Raw genomic sequence first — 13,571 nt, 5'->3', positions numbered from 1 at the left:
CTGTTTCATGCCTATTCGAATCCGAAACGGGCTGCATCCCGGAAAATGGGGAATGCAGGGTCACTGAATCTCACTTCGTATTCATATGCGTTTAACGGAAAAGACCTAAAACGGCGTGCCTACAATCGGTCTTGTTTTATGCATCGTTAGTACACCGATTCACTATTTCAGGTTTGGATCGGAACTGGGAAGCGGTTCGGCGAAATAGCGGCTCCAAATTGCCCCTCAGTATGCATGACCATTTAACCGAGCGGGAGTTAACCGAGGGAACGGCCAGAAAAGTTCGGGATTGAACGATTTTCCGGACTCGTGCAAGACGTCGGCCTCGAAATTTGCATTTCGAGATAGATAATTTCGTTGATTTAGATTCTGTTCTTGAGAACTTTTAGGTATGCAAGACCTAGGGCGATCCAGATGAAAATTGTCCTTCGGTTTACGTGCATCGCGAGCAGAGCTGAAGCTTTCATACAGTCTGATGCTTGAAATTATGGAATATAACAAAAATACAGGGATGGTGGCGAAAAGGTCGAAATATTCGGGAATCAAACCCCCAAACTAGCCGACGTTTCGGAAATTATATTTCCATCATCAGGGCATTGAAAATGAGTATACAAAATTTCAAAAGTATCTCCCTTCACGACAGTGAGACAAAAGTACAAAATAATACAGGGATAATAAATAGTTCTCAAAAATTGATCTAAGAATGACGAAAATCTTAAAAACAACAAATCGCACAAAATTACAATACATTATAAAAATAAAGCCACTAGAGTCAAAACCAAAAAGCACAGTACAGAGGAAAAGGAGAAGAAAAAAAAATTATATATGGAAGAATATGTACATATATGTAAACAAATATCAATAATTTAATTGTTTACATATATGTACAAAATCTTCCATATACAGGGTGTCCCGTAAAGACCACGTCAAACGAAAACGGAAAGTAGATCAGAATGTGCTCTACCTGATGTGAAAAAATCGTTCATAAGAAAGTCTCACAGTTTTCGAGATATTTGATGTTTTATGAAAAAGTTGAATTTTTTCACTTAAAATGCTTTCTCTCTTGCGGAAGCTACAATTAAATACTTTTCGAATCAGTTTTTTTTCCGTAAATTTTGTTGAATGATTACTTCAATTCATGCAATGAAAAATACCACAAAATATTATACAGGGATTCTGAAAAAAAAATTTTAATTCATGTTCTGAAGGATGTGTTTTTTTGTGCTGAATTCTATCTGACGTTGTATAAAAAAAAAACACTAGACCTTTTCTGCATATTACGTTGAAAAGTTGCCTATTTTGTGAGGATTCCGAAAAGGTAAAATACAGGTGATAACCTTCTTCACGAAAAAAGATATTTGAATGTTTATCGAAAATGGAGCATTTCTGTGAAAACCTGATTTTTTCACCTTTTCCATAAATACTTTCATTTTGCACTTCCTGCTGAAAATAATCAATCAACAAATCAATAAAATGTTATTAAGATGCTAATTCACTGACTGAGTTTTTTTATTTCTTTTTCTTTGCCTAAAGAACTCTCGAACATCGATATGATGTGATGCGATTCAATGATTCACCAGACTTAAATCCTCTGGATTTTTTTACTGGGGTTTTTTAAAAAATGAAATTTATTCGAATACTATAAGAGATGAAGCACAACTTAGGGACCGCATTCGTATTTCCGCAGCCAAAATTGCGGGGAGAAGTTTGTATGGTTTGAAAAGGTCATTTCTCAATAGATGCAGGGCATGTATTAGCGAATGGGACGGTCATTTTGAGCATTTACTCTAATAAGAATCCTGAATTTTTATTATTGATATTTTTATAAAGTTTCTTCACAATAGATTTGTTGATGTTGAAGGTCCTGTGCGTTATTACATTATATCAATGCAATTAATGAATGATTTCATTTTATAAGTAATTTAAGGACTTACTGACATTTTTCAAGAGAATTTTATTCAATATGTTACAGCAGAATCTGCAAAATGAAAGAATTTGTGGAAAAGGTGACAAAATCAGTTTTTCACAGAAATGCTCCATTTTCGATAAACATTCAAATATCTTTTTTCGTGAAGAAGGTTATCACCTGTATTTTACCTTTTCGGAATCCTCACAAAATAGGCAACTTTTCAACGTAATATGCAGAAAAGGTCTAGTGTCTTTTTTTTATACTACGTCAGATAGAATTCAGCACAAAAAAAACATCCTTCAGAACATGAATTTTAATTTTTTGTTTCAGAATGCCTGTATAATATTTTGTGGTATTTTTCATTGCATGAATTGAAGTAATCATTCAACAAAATTTACGGAAAAAAAACTGATTCGAAAAGTATTTAATTGTAGCTTCCGCAAGAGAGAAAGCATTTTAAGTGAAAAAATTCAACATTTTCATAAAACATCAAATATCTTGAAAACTGTGAGACTTTCATATGAACGATTTTTTCACATCAGGTAGAGCACATTTCTGATCTACTTTCCGTTTTCGTTTGACGTGGTCTATACGGGACACTCTGTATAATAGCAGTATCGTGTATAGACAAGGGGTGAAGTTATACAGAAGATTATTTAAAATAACTTTTATGCTAAACGTTGTTTATCTATAATGAATAAGTCAACTGCTGATAATAACAACAAAACCACTTATAATGTTTTTGTTTTTTTTTCAGAGAGCCTACTGGACTCTTCGTTAACTCCCTTCATAATATCAGCGAGACCCTCAAGCAAAAGGAATTGTGCCACACAAATGCCTGTGAAGCCGTACCACGTCACATGGGCCCCCATCTTGCAGTCTCGCAATTGTTCCACTCAAACTCCTCCTCCCCATAAAGAAAGCTCAGTCTAGTCTAGAAAAAATACAATCCAATCAGAAGTCTCGGTATCGGGACCAATACCACCTGTGATACTTGTGAATATCTCATATTTTTAAGCATTAACTTTATCAAAAACTATAATGTTATATTAACAATGTTATTTATTTTGTTTCGTTTTCTTTGATCGATAAAATATCATTCGTGTGAAAATGATTTGTTATGATAAGACTATTGTTTCAAAAATACGACTTACGAAATTAAATGTTTTTCAAGTGTTCTTTCCAATCTTATTCCAATGAATATAGAGAGTCCATCAAGCACCAGATCTGGTAGGTAGATGACTCTTGGAGGTAAGTACATTTCTTGTTTTTGGTGAAACTCAATTGAAGACTATAATTGATAACTAAATAACGATTTATATTTAATTTTCACTTAACTTTTCAATGCTGAATATTAATTTCACCTCATCCTTCAAACTTCAAAGTTTGAAGTGCTATGTGAAAAGTGGCTAAGTAGTTTGATGCAACACTTATTTCAAGTTGCCTGATGTACCAAAATACATCATTATTTACACTAATCATCAGGCTCCTCAAAATTATTTCATAAAAAATGAAAATTGAATCTTTGTTTTAAATGATAGGACCCATTAAAAAATTTTCAGTTTACCTTCACCCACATGAAGCTATTATTGTGGTAGCGAAACACGTGTCGTGATTTAAAACTCATCGTATGATCTGCTTCAAGCTTAATCATGGATTTCAATCAAGTATCAGCCACATAAATTCAATATTTTTTGAAGAAAGCTCAAAACTTTTTATCCACCTGGTGTTTCGAGTTATTGGTACATAATGCCATAATTACTCAAAATATTTGGTTCTTAACTCAGTGTATTAATATTAAAAATGTTAGGCAAGTTTGTTCGAGATGGATATGAGAGGGAGACATTGAAAGAGAAGTTAATCAAAATATAAGTATATTTAAATGCTAATTTGTACAAATTAAATTATTACAAAAAAATGGTTGCGACGTATAAAAATAGAAATACATTTCATATCAGATTTTATATAAGTATCGAGAGCGATGAATTCGAACAATTGAAATGGTTATTCAATTCACATACATTAATACATTTCCCAAATCAGTTTGAGATCATTTACTGTTCAATAATAATTGTAGCTATAGAATGTTAATCATATTCGAAGGATGATTAATCAAATAGCTATTCAATATCATCAAGATCTTCCTGATGACAAAAAATCTAGATAAGGATACTCAAATCAAAGCCTCTTTCTAAAATGAGATATGTCACAAAAGTTCACCAACAACCCAATTCAACTAATTATTTGTTGAAATATCCATCATTTTTCTAACAATACATATGCTCTCCGTATAATACATCTTAGTAAATACTTCTTCTGTTGATCCATAATTATGTTGTGATACGACAGCAATATCGTTCCCAACTTAGTACATCTTCTTACCATGTTTGATTCTTTTCATGTAAGAAACTATTTTAAAGTTAAATTTGTCAGAATACAAAACAATATAAAAAATTCAAATTCAAAACAGCTTCAGTATTATATCACAATAATATTATCTCTTGTTATTTCTCTTCACTCTGATGGATATTTTTTCAGTATATGCATTTTCAGGCATTTCATGTAGCTGAAAAGTGTATCAACAAGAGCTAAATTAACAACGGTCTGAGGTATCCAACCTTTCAAGTTTGTATTTAATATGAAAGTTTTTCTACATTGGTTCTGATTTTCTCCTTGCTCTAGTAAGAAACAGGAAACATTTTCACCCCTAAAATAGCAATCTATCAGTAATTCAATTAAATGCCATATCAAACAAATCATTATACAGGGTTGGGAAAAATTATCAGAACAGTCGATTATTTGAAAATATACTGGGGGTATCAAAAAATGTCTCACGAAAAGTTTTAGGGTTGTTAAAAATCTACAGATCTGTGATGAATTGAAATACAGAGGGTCGCCCACAAAGTTGTGAAGATTGATGGTTATATTTTGTGTTTTGAAGATGCAAAGACTATTCAAGCAGTTTTAGCATGTGCTCTAGAAAATTAGGTGCGAATACTATTAGTGTAAATTGAAAACGGCGAATGTGGCAATTTTAATACGTTCAAAAACGGAAAACTCAAATCACACAGGAGTGTTAAAGGTAACTACCTCAAACAATCATTTTGCCAAATAAGTATCTATGATGATTTTCGAATATTGTGCCGAATATGTTTTCTAACGAGTGAATTGGAATGCCACTTAATTCTGTCTGTCCATAATCTACCAAAAAAAAAAGAGAGAGAGAAAAAGTTTATTTTATGGCCATCGACCTAGGTCCTTCAGCCCTTAAAACGCCCTTAAAAAAAAAAAAATCTCTAGAGATTTGAAATTTTCATGGTACATGTAGGTTCTCAATGCGCCGTTCAAATAAGGTTACAATGGATAATACTGTATCGACCCAATTGAAAAATTAAAGAAAATAAAATCGCATTATCAGAATTTTCTGATCGTTTGGCCAGATCTGTGACTGAAAGGGTTAAACTTGGGCATAACACCCACTACAAACTTGTTCGTATAAGACCAATCATCAAATAGAAATTCTAACATGAACTCACCTGACATATTTACTTGTTTTAGGCACGTTTGGATGTTGTGTATATTTGGTAGCTAACAAAAAAGATTCATCTAATTGCACCCAACGTCTCAAACTAACAAAATCTCTGCTTGAAACTAAACCTCCTGCACCTGCAGCAGCTAACTGATATATTATATCAGTTTGATCATCGATTATCTGTATCCTTTGGGCTTCTAATAAGGCGGGATTCCAATTAGGAATATTTTCTACTTCATGATACAATTCGGTGAGCATATTTCTAGGGCTAGTGTTAAAAATGGCCTGAAAATGTTTTATGTGAGGATATGCAGATTTCACCATGCAAATTTTAATAAGATGAAAACCTTATACTCTTGAAAATGAAAAATAATCCTCACAACATATTTGCTTATAATTGAAACTGAACAATCAAGTTGAAATAAATAAAATATCGAATCTAGAACAAACATCAATAAAAATAATATGAAGTTTTAACTCACTGAAATTTTGAAAATGGTATGACCACTTGGTAAACACATGGAATAAGCAACTATATCGTCCGTTTCTCTTTCCGCTGTCCATCTTTCAGATCGTAGCATCTCCTTCGACTCTTCCATCAAATCCCTAGCGGCTATTTCATATTGACTCATCTGAAAAATAATTTCATAAAAAAATCACTACAAAAACTGAAAAATGAATTCACCTTGATCCCCGGCATGATTGTGAAGTTTTATATAATCTCTAACGTGTATTTTAATAATTTATTGAAATTTCATACAATGCAAAAATCCTTAATTTATTTTTAGATTGCGATTTGAAATGAAAATGTCCTAGTTACATTCAACTAAAAATACATGAATGCTGTCTTCTTCTGCAATAATGAGGCAGGGCCAACTTTGATGGTTCATTTATAGGGGCATAAATGAATTTGAAATGGCTACCCTTATAATGCAAATCCCACTGAATATATGAATGAGATCCATGTCTAAATAGATTACATCCATTATATCAATGTTTATTAATAGGATATCCCATTCAGGATGGGAATCTGAATCTGATACACTGAATATGAAATAAAACTCAGAAGGACAAATTCAATGAAGGACTGCAAATTTAGTGATAGTTCCACTGTTTCCAATTAATTTGCAAAAATTATTTTTCGGTTCTTATTATGAAAGAATAAATTATTTTTCCGTCTAGCAAGCGCTTCGATTTTTTTTAATGTGTAGTTATTTTCTCTTCAAAAGCTCATCTATATGGAATATTACTATATGCATTGATATGTTCACGTAACGTTCGTTCAAAAATATTAGAGGTCAAGTAGGCCATGGAAACCTAAAGGTTGATATTTATTATGATATTTTTGTGATATTTTTAGTGTTTTAACGCGTCGCTTAGCTTCTAACTCCATATTATTCTAAGACTGGGAATATACCGATGAAGTTGGTCATAATGTATCACGAGTGCCTTTTCTAGGCAGGCCACTCTTTCTGACGAATTTCATGGTTATGATGGTTTTAACTAGAGATCATATCTTGAAAACCGTGCGAGATAAATGTATAGTTTTTTTCAATTGAATTCCAGTATTAAATTTTTCGGATCACTGTACAGGTGGTCCGAAAGACACTGCGATTTTTCGGAAATGACCTTGTTTGGTTTTTGCATTTTTTCATATAGCATGCCCTGTTGGATACCCTAGTGCAGCCTTGTTCAACCCGAAGGGGTCGCGAAGCCTCTGTAGGGAAGTCGCAAGAGGTCGAGAGAACAACCTCAATAAAAAAGAATGGATAAAATTTCCTAAAAGTTAACAGAAAGGATATTCGTAAAAATTTGTATGTCAATACCAAGAAATTACCAAAAATCTAATTTGGAATATATAATCCTGTATGGGTTAGATTCTGGTATTGATAAGCGGGTAGACGGTTGTTTTAACTCCTTTTATTCATAAACCTACGTTTGGGCTCAATAACGCAAGCCTTCTTCAGGGTTCTATAATAAATTAACAAAGAATATAGTGGCTGGTGATGGTGGAAATAATTGTGATCTCACTGAATGTTGGACCTATGGGATCTTTGATGCAGCCAGCTTGTCGACCATTTATCAACAAACAATAAAGTGTATAACTGTCATGCACATGATAACATAAATAATTATGTGATGTATTCTGATATTCTAAAATATCATGACTATTCGTTCAGTTCAATGCCAGGGTTGGTTGAACGATATTGATAGGATGTATAAGGTACCAATTATGGTATAAAATGCTGCAAGTTTCAGATCCGTAACTCACTTTTCTTTTGGGGAAAAGCAAAACATTTGAAAATGGGATAAACATTTTTTTCATATAAACTAGTGAACCGATTGTTCGAAATTTTAGATATGTTTTGAGGCCTGACAGTAGTTTCTAAAAAAAAAATGGGAGCTTCGTCAGTTGATAGGATTCGTGAAAAATTTCAACCCATATACATATTTAAAATAGATTCAGCTTTTGCCTTTTTCGTCAGAAACTTTTCGAGTGGAACGCGCACGCTTATAGAAAAAGATTGATATCAATAAATGATAATAAAAATGTCAATTCGCACAAGGTGTAGTAAAAAAATTGAATGGCGACATATTTTTCCTATTAGGAGGTAGCGTATTGAAAGAGGTTGATAAACACCGCTTTAGTGGGTTGTCTTCAATTTTATGGAAACATTTTAGGGCAAAATTAATATTTCTTGAAATTCATTTGACGAAAAATAGTTATTTTCCTATCAAGTGCGGAAAGTGATACTTGCCCGCACGAAACTGCCGTTGCCCGAACGATGCGAAGCAGAGTTCGGGTAAGCAGTTGAGTGCGGGCAAGACACTTTCCGCAAGAGTTAGGAACAATATTTTTTCTACAAGCGCTTGAAATATATAAATAAAATATATCAGTTGCACGATACAGATCATATCTCATTTGATTAATTCATATATAATGACAGACGTAATTCTGCATGTCGTTACCATGGGTTACTCATCGTTGACGTTCGGTGCATAGAGACATGATAGAATTTAATTTATTCTATAAGATTTGCGTGCGGGAAAAACCCCTGCTAATCCATTCCCGCACGCAAATGCGTGCGGGAAAGAAATAGCAGGCGTTTTTCCCGCACGTTTTGGAAAAGTGACTCTTTGCAACTTGAAATGCGTGCGGGAAAAAGGTTGAACGCGCACGCTTGTAGAAAAATGCACTTTTCGACATTATTGGTTGTTTTCGAAAAGTCGCAGTCTTTCGGACAAACTGCAGTGATCCGTAAAACAAAAGAAAACTTCGAAACTCTGCGACAATTTACTTAAAAAAAATCATCCATCTATCTTGAACGGTTTTCAAGATAAACATGAAATTTGTCGGAAAAAGTGGTCTACCCCAAAAAGGCTTACAGATGAATTATGACAAGTGGGGTATATCCAATAGGGAATACTCCTCCTGACGAAAATGATGTATTTTTCAAGAAAATTATTTCAAACGACACAATCTTAAATAACCATTTCTCCCGTTTCCCCAAAAAAAATTATTTTAAGTACTTAAAAATGAAAAATAAAAATGGGTATTTGAAATTTAAAGCGTTTTGTATCTATTGCACAAATTGGCAACATCGGCTGGAATATGCGTTGATAATAAAGGACAACAAATACACTATTTGATGAGATAGACAAAGATGGCTGTCTATGAAGTCAGGACGACGACGAGGAACGTCGTAAAATTTTATGGGATTTTTATGGCCGGTTGCTGTTGAGGCTCCCAGTGAGTACGCGCCTTATGATGGCTGTAAATTGACAGCTAACACATGTTTTATAAACAAGCCATTGTTCTTTTTATTTTCTAGTAGGCGCTGTTGCCAAATCGTAAACTAGAAACGAAGCGATTTGAATTTTAAAACCTCATATTTGAAGAATGATTCTGAATAGTTTCCGGTGTTCATTTGAAAAATTCACTTTAAACTTGCTTATGCTTTGATAATCCAAATTGAGGATTACCCATTATACCATGTAATATCTTTGGGTACATCAAAATCAGAATTTCATGTAGTTTCAAAATATGATGAGAAAGTTCGGTATTATCATTTGATAAAGCAGAGTGGTATCGTGTTTCACCACTTTCGGACAGCTCTATGAAGTCAAAAATAGTTTCAGCATATGCTCTAATTTGAGTCAATTCCACCAAAGTTTGAATCATTCTCCTAGTCCAAAAGAGTTATCGAACAATTGAACATTGTTGACTGACCCTGTATAAGTGTATGAGAGTCATTGAGTTTAATATCTTTCAAAAAAATCTACTTTGGATGACAAAAAAACTTAAAATTTGACAGTGAAATGTCCATCAATATGATAATATCCAGGGTCGTGACACTCTCTTACCCCTACTCCAAATGGTATATTTAGTTCTAATTGCATGGTTAAGATGACTCTGTGATAATATCAAAATGTTTCAGTATAACAGCAATATACTTTCTATCAGCACAATCTGGTGAAGTTAAAAATACAACATTTAAAAATAGAAAACTGTTGATACTGGAACACCAAATTATTCTGAAAAATGTTGATGTTGTGCAGAAGGTGAAACCTCCACCCAAAATCCTAGTCTACTCCGTGTAACAAACCCAACCTTTGATAACCCAACTAATGAACCAAAATACTTCATACCTCATTCCTAGTTAGAACAGATGGTAGAAACCTCCCTAGAACAGGGTTATCCTCTAGGCCAAACCTATACAGTGATCCCTCTGGAGTATTCATTGGGGAATGGAAGTTTTCAATACTCTCTGTGTACCTGGAAGGTGCAGCCCCTCTCAGATAATGTTGAATTAAAGGTGATCTCTCATTGGTTGTATCTGAAAATTTGTGATAGGTGATAAATTCACAAGTATGAGGAAAATTTAATAACTGAGTTTTTTCCCTGAACCTGTGAGTACTTGCTTATATTCAAGAATTCTATAATAATAATTCAATGTGAGTGTTCTTGTACACATTGAAATGTTGTATATATGATGTTAAGAGAAAAGAATATTTCTTATAGAATAAAACCCAAGTCACACTTAGGCTAATGCTCTGTTGGGAAACTGATGTTATAACAGGAAATATCTCATTATTCGTCTTCAGTGAAAAAAGCCTTAGTTTTACAATAACTCAATTGTTAATATTTTATACTTTTCACAGCTCACTAATTTCTGCATTAAATCAGAAAGCTGGGTGCAGTTAGTTTACAGTATTTTGTATTTCAAGAACGTTGTTACTTACTAACAATTATCTGATTAGCGTAAGACTCCTGTGGAATCACTCTATAATCAAAAAACCAAGCTTCTCCCCATGCTAGTATGAATGATACTAATATTGAAAGAACTTCAAATACAGGTTGAGGTGTTTGTTGCCACTAGAAAAAGGAAACATGAACATGAGCTACTTCAAAAGAAGTTGCAATATTTTTCACTCACATTGTAAAAAAAAACCTTAACAATGCAGAATGCACTAGTAGCAGCTGTTGTAACCTATAAAACAGAAAGAATCGTTTTTGTGCTTAAAAAAATCATTACAATAATAAATTATTGTCGATAAGTTGAAGACGGTTGAAGATTGAGAGAAAATTCACAAATTTCTGGTTATTGTTATGTGAGTAATTGAAAAATCCCAATCTAAGGACACTCACCTAAGGATAGAAAATGAATAATTTATACCGAGTATGAATCTAATTATCATCACAGAAAAAAATTTTATACAAAAGAATATTTCATCAGAAGTAGAGTGTTAATGGTTGATGAAATATTGGAATAAGTATTGACAAGGAAGATTGAGGCAAATACTCACAAAAATTATTATCCAATGGTTTATTTGCAGAATACCATAAAAGAACCCAAGTAAAATGAATCGACAGATTGCTAGAAAGAGTATATCAAAAAAGGAGGTTTTTATGTTGTAATGATTTATTTGGGAGTCCAAGGCCTGCCAAATGTTCTCCCCTTGTAGCTGAAATACTTCATTTCAATAAGAACATCATTGATTCCACTAAAAATATTCCATCTGAGAGTCTCATCTGAATCTTAGTGAGTTGAATTTGAATTGACCATACAAATTTCAGTTCGTGTTGGAAGAACCTGTTTGCGATGCAAATTAGTTTTTATAATTACTTGACTAGAATGGTCCAATCATTCTCAAAAATTATTTGATCTATTATGAGAAACTCATATCAGATTGAATGATTCTTCAATTATTGCAAAATAAAATATCCCAAGTAACTACTTAATTAATTACCATGGCACATATCAACCACATAAGTCCAATAAAGAGAACATCAAATGTTGCAAATAAACAAAAAAACCTCCGCACACTAGATATTTTTCCTTCAAATCTATAACCCCTACACAATGCATCACTAAGCAAATATTCATGTTGTAGTGATGGCACTGTATTCACACTCACAGAATGAGCTGAAAAAAAAATAGAATTAATTCATTGTTGATCATTCGAAGCAGTATCATTCCAATTCCTTACTAAAATGCAAGAAGAATAAAGAAAATGAATATCTATATAAAACTACTACTACTAAGGCAGAGATAATAGTGAAATTATGAAAAATCTATATTCACCTAAATCTATAGCAGGTGTAGGGTTTATTGGAGTACTATAATAATAATAGCTTCCTTCATTCTCAACGAATTGAGGTCGTGTTGTCATTTCAGCTAAGATTACTAAGAAAATAAACTATACAATAAGGCTTTTTATTTTTTGTTTGTTCGGCCAACTCCTTGGATACAAATTCAAATATTTATAAAATGGGTTTCATATCATTCGAAATGACGACTAGCCAATCATCATGTGCAGAAGTGCAGATTGAAAGAGCATCCGACTCAATTATACCATTTATATCCGACTCAATTAAAATTATATATCTGTATTTTGTTGTAACTTGAATTTTTTTTCATTCATTATTTTGTTGATATTTTGACATTGATATGTTGATGACAGATGACTGGAAATAGGACACGAGGAGCTAAATCAAAGAGCAAAGAGTAACAACTTGTTACTCTTTGGCTAAATGCCAAACACATGGAGAGTACTCTCCAGCAGTGTTACCAGATAAACTAACTGAAATGAAATTATGGAACCAGGTTGCCAAAATTATCAGATTTTCCTGAAAATTATGTTACAATAGATGGCAGAAAGGGGATTTATCTCAGATCTGGCAAATACCTTTCATTAACATGATGAGGTGAAAAATGTTGTTATAGATTTTTATGTGAATGATCAGAGATGTCTCTGTCTAATCCATGAACAATGCAATTTTCTTCAAAGTTCAATATATGCGCAAGTACACCGAAACTATGTTTTTCGAAATTGAAACCTATTACCATGATGAAAAGGACGAAAATAACATACGCCTTAAATTTAATAAAAAAAGTTCGGCTCAAGTGATGTAGAAAGGGCGTACATTATTAGCAGATGGTTTTTATGACACAGCCCACTCGGCGAAACTGTGAAAAATTCCAACTACCTGCTGATGGGTAACGCAACAGGTAAACAAATTTCATATTTTCGACGACTTGACAGCAATAAAGAGAGAAATACCATCTAAAAATAATTTCATAATATTCCGCAGAATATCGAACAAAATAGGAGATTCCGTAGGTACCGTCTGAATTCCGTAGATCTACTCAAAATTTCGTAGGTGTGGCAGCGCACAGCCCCGAAATAAGTAAACTTGGAGGTTCGATGTTTGACGATTAGTAGTTTAATCAATTCTGGGATTCCCCGGCAATAGAGAATTCCCTTAGATGTAAAATAATTTCAATAGCCGAAGTGACTGATATCTGTTGCGGAAGTTCTGATAAACAGAAAATATGACGAATATTTTCAATATATTCAACTCTCTCTCTAAATTATGTTACAATTATCGATTATGTTACACTTTATTGGTCAACTCTATTTTTCCGAAAAATTATGTTACAATCTGATAATTATGTTACACCTGGCAACACTGCTGAGTTTGCGTGACCAGTATATTAGTGTTCTGTGGTGACCAGTGACATATGTGATATGTGCACAGATTACAGAGTAGAATCATGACAAACAGAATATGGATATGTGTGACACACATGACATACATAAAGTAAGGTCTGTTCTGTGATGACA

General features: G+C 33.1%; 2 protein-coding genes across 3 annotated transcripts in view; one reads left to right on the top strand and one right to left on the bottom strand.

Moving 5' to 3' along the window:
- The window catches only part of LOC123308564 (nephrin-like), a 508,306-nt gene extending 505,219 nt beyond the window's left edge, over positions 1 to 3,087 (top strand). The window contains exon 11 of the mRNA XM_044891287.1: positions 2,667 to 3,087. Within this exon, the coding sequence (XP_044747222.1) occupies positions 2,667 to 2,842 (176 nt within the window). The 3' untranslated portion in view covers positions 2,843 to 3,087. The remainder of the gene's footprint in view (positions 1 to 2,666) is intronic.
- Positions 3,088 to 3,766: 679 nt separating this feature from the next.
- On the bottom strand, positions 3,767 to 12,423 carry LOC123307826 (steroidogenic acute regulatory protein-like). Of its 2 annotated transcripts, XM_044890276.1 has the most exons (9): positions 12,029 to 12,423; positions 11,694 to 11,869; positions 11,250 to 11,408; positions 10,880 to 10,933; positions 10,686 to 10,818; positions 10,092 to 10,279; positions 5,924 to 6,073; positions 5,446 to 5,726; positions 3,767 to 4,616 (listed from the first exon to the last, which is right to left on the bottom strand). In XM_044890276.1, exons 1-9 carry the CDS (start codon positions 12,114 to 12,116, stop codon positions 4,424 to 4,426), a joined length of 1,422 nt encoding a protein of 473 aa, XP_044746211.1. In that variant the 5' UTR covers positions 12,117 to 12,423; the 3' UTR covers positions 3,767 to 4,423. The 2 variants fall into 2 exon arrangements, with proteins under 2 accessions (XP_044746211.1, XP_044746213.1); XM_044890278.1 differs by lacking the exon at positions 12,029 to 12,423 and having other exon boundaries at positions 11,250 to 11,416; positions 11,694 to 11,836.
- Between the last annotated feature and the right edge of the window lie 1,148 nt (positions 12,424 to 13,571).

The sequence above is a fragment of the Coccinella septempunctata genome, chromosome 2 (genome assembly GCF_907165205.1).
Source record: "Coccinella septempunctata chromosome 2, icCocSept1.1, whole genome shotgun sequence".
In the NCBI taxonomy this organism is placed as follows: Eukaryota; Metazoa; Arthropoda; class Insecta; order Coleoptera; family Coccinellidae; genus Coccinella; species Coccinella septempunctata.
Note: the sequence above shows the minus strand (reverse complement) of the source record. Positions and strands in the feature narration are given on the sequence as shown.

Bases quoted from the DNA above. Each gene is read 5' to 3' on its own strand.
- LOC123307826 (XM_044890276.1), bottom strand. From the start codon at position 12,116: ATGACAACACGACCTCAATTCGTTGAGAATGAAGGAAGCTATTATTAT. The intron at 10,819-10,879 runs GTGAGTGAAAAA...TCCTTTTTCTAG, and splicing joins TTAAGGTTTTTTTTTACAAT to TGGCAACAAACACCTCAACC. The intron at 5,727-5,923 runs GTGAGTTAAAAC...AAACATTTTCAG, and splicing joins ATACCATTTTCAAAATTTCA to GCCATTTTTAACACTAGCCC.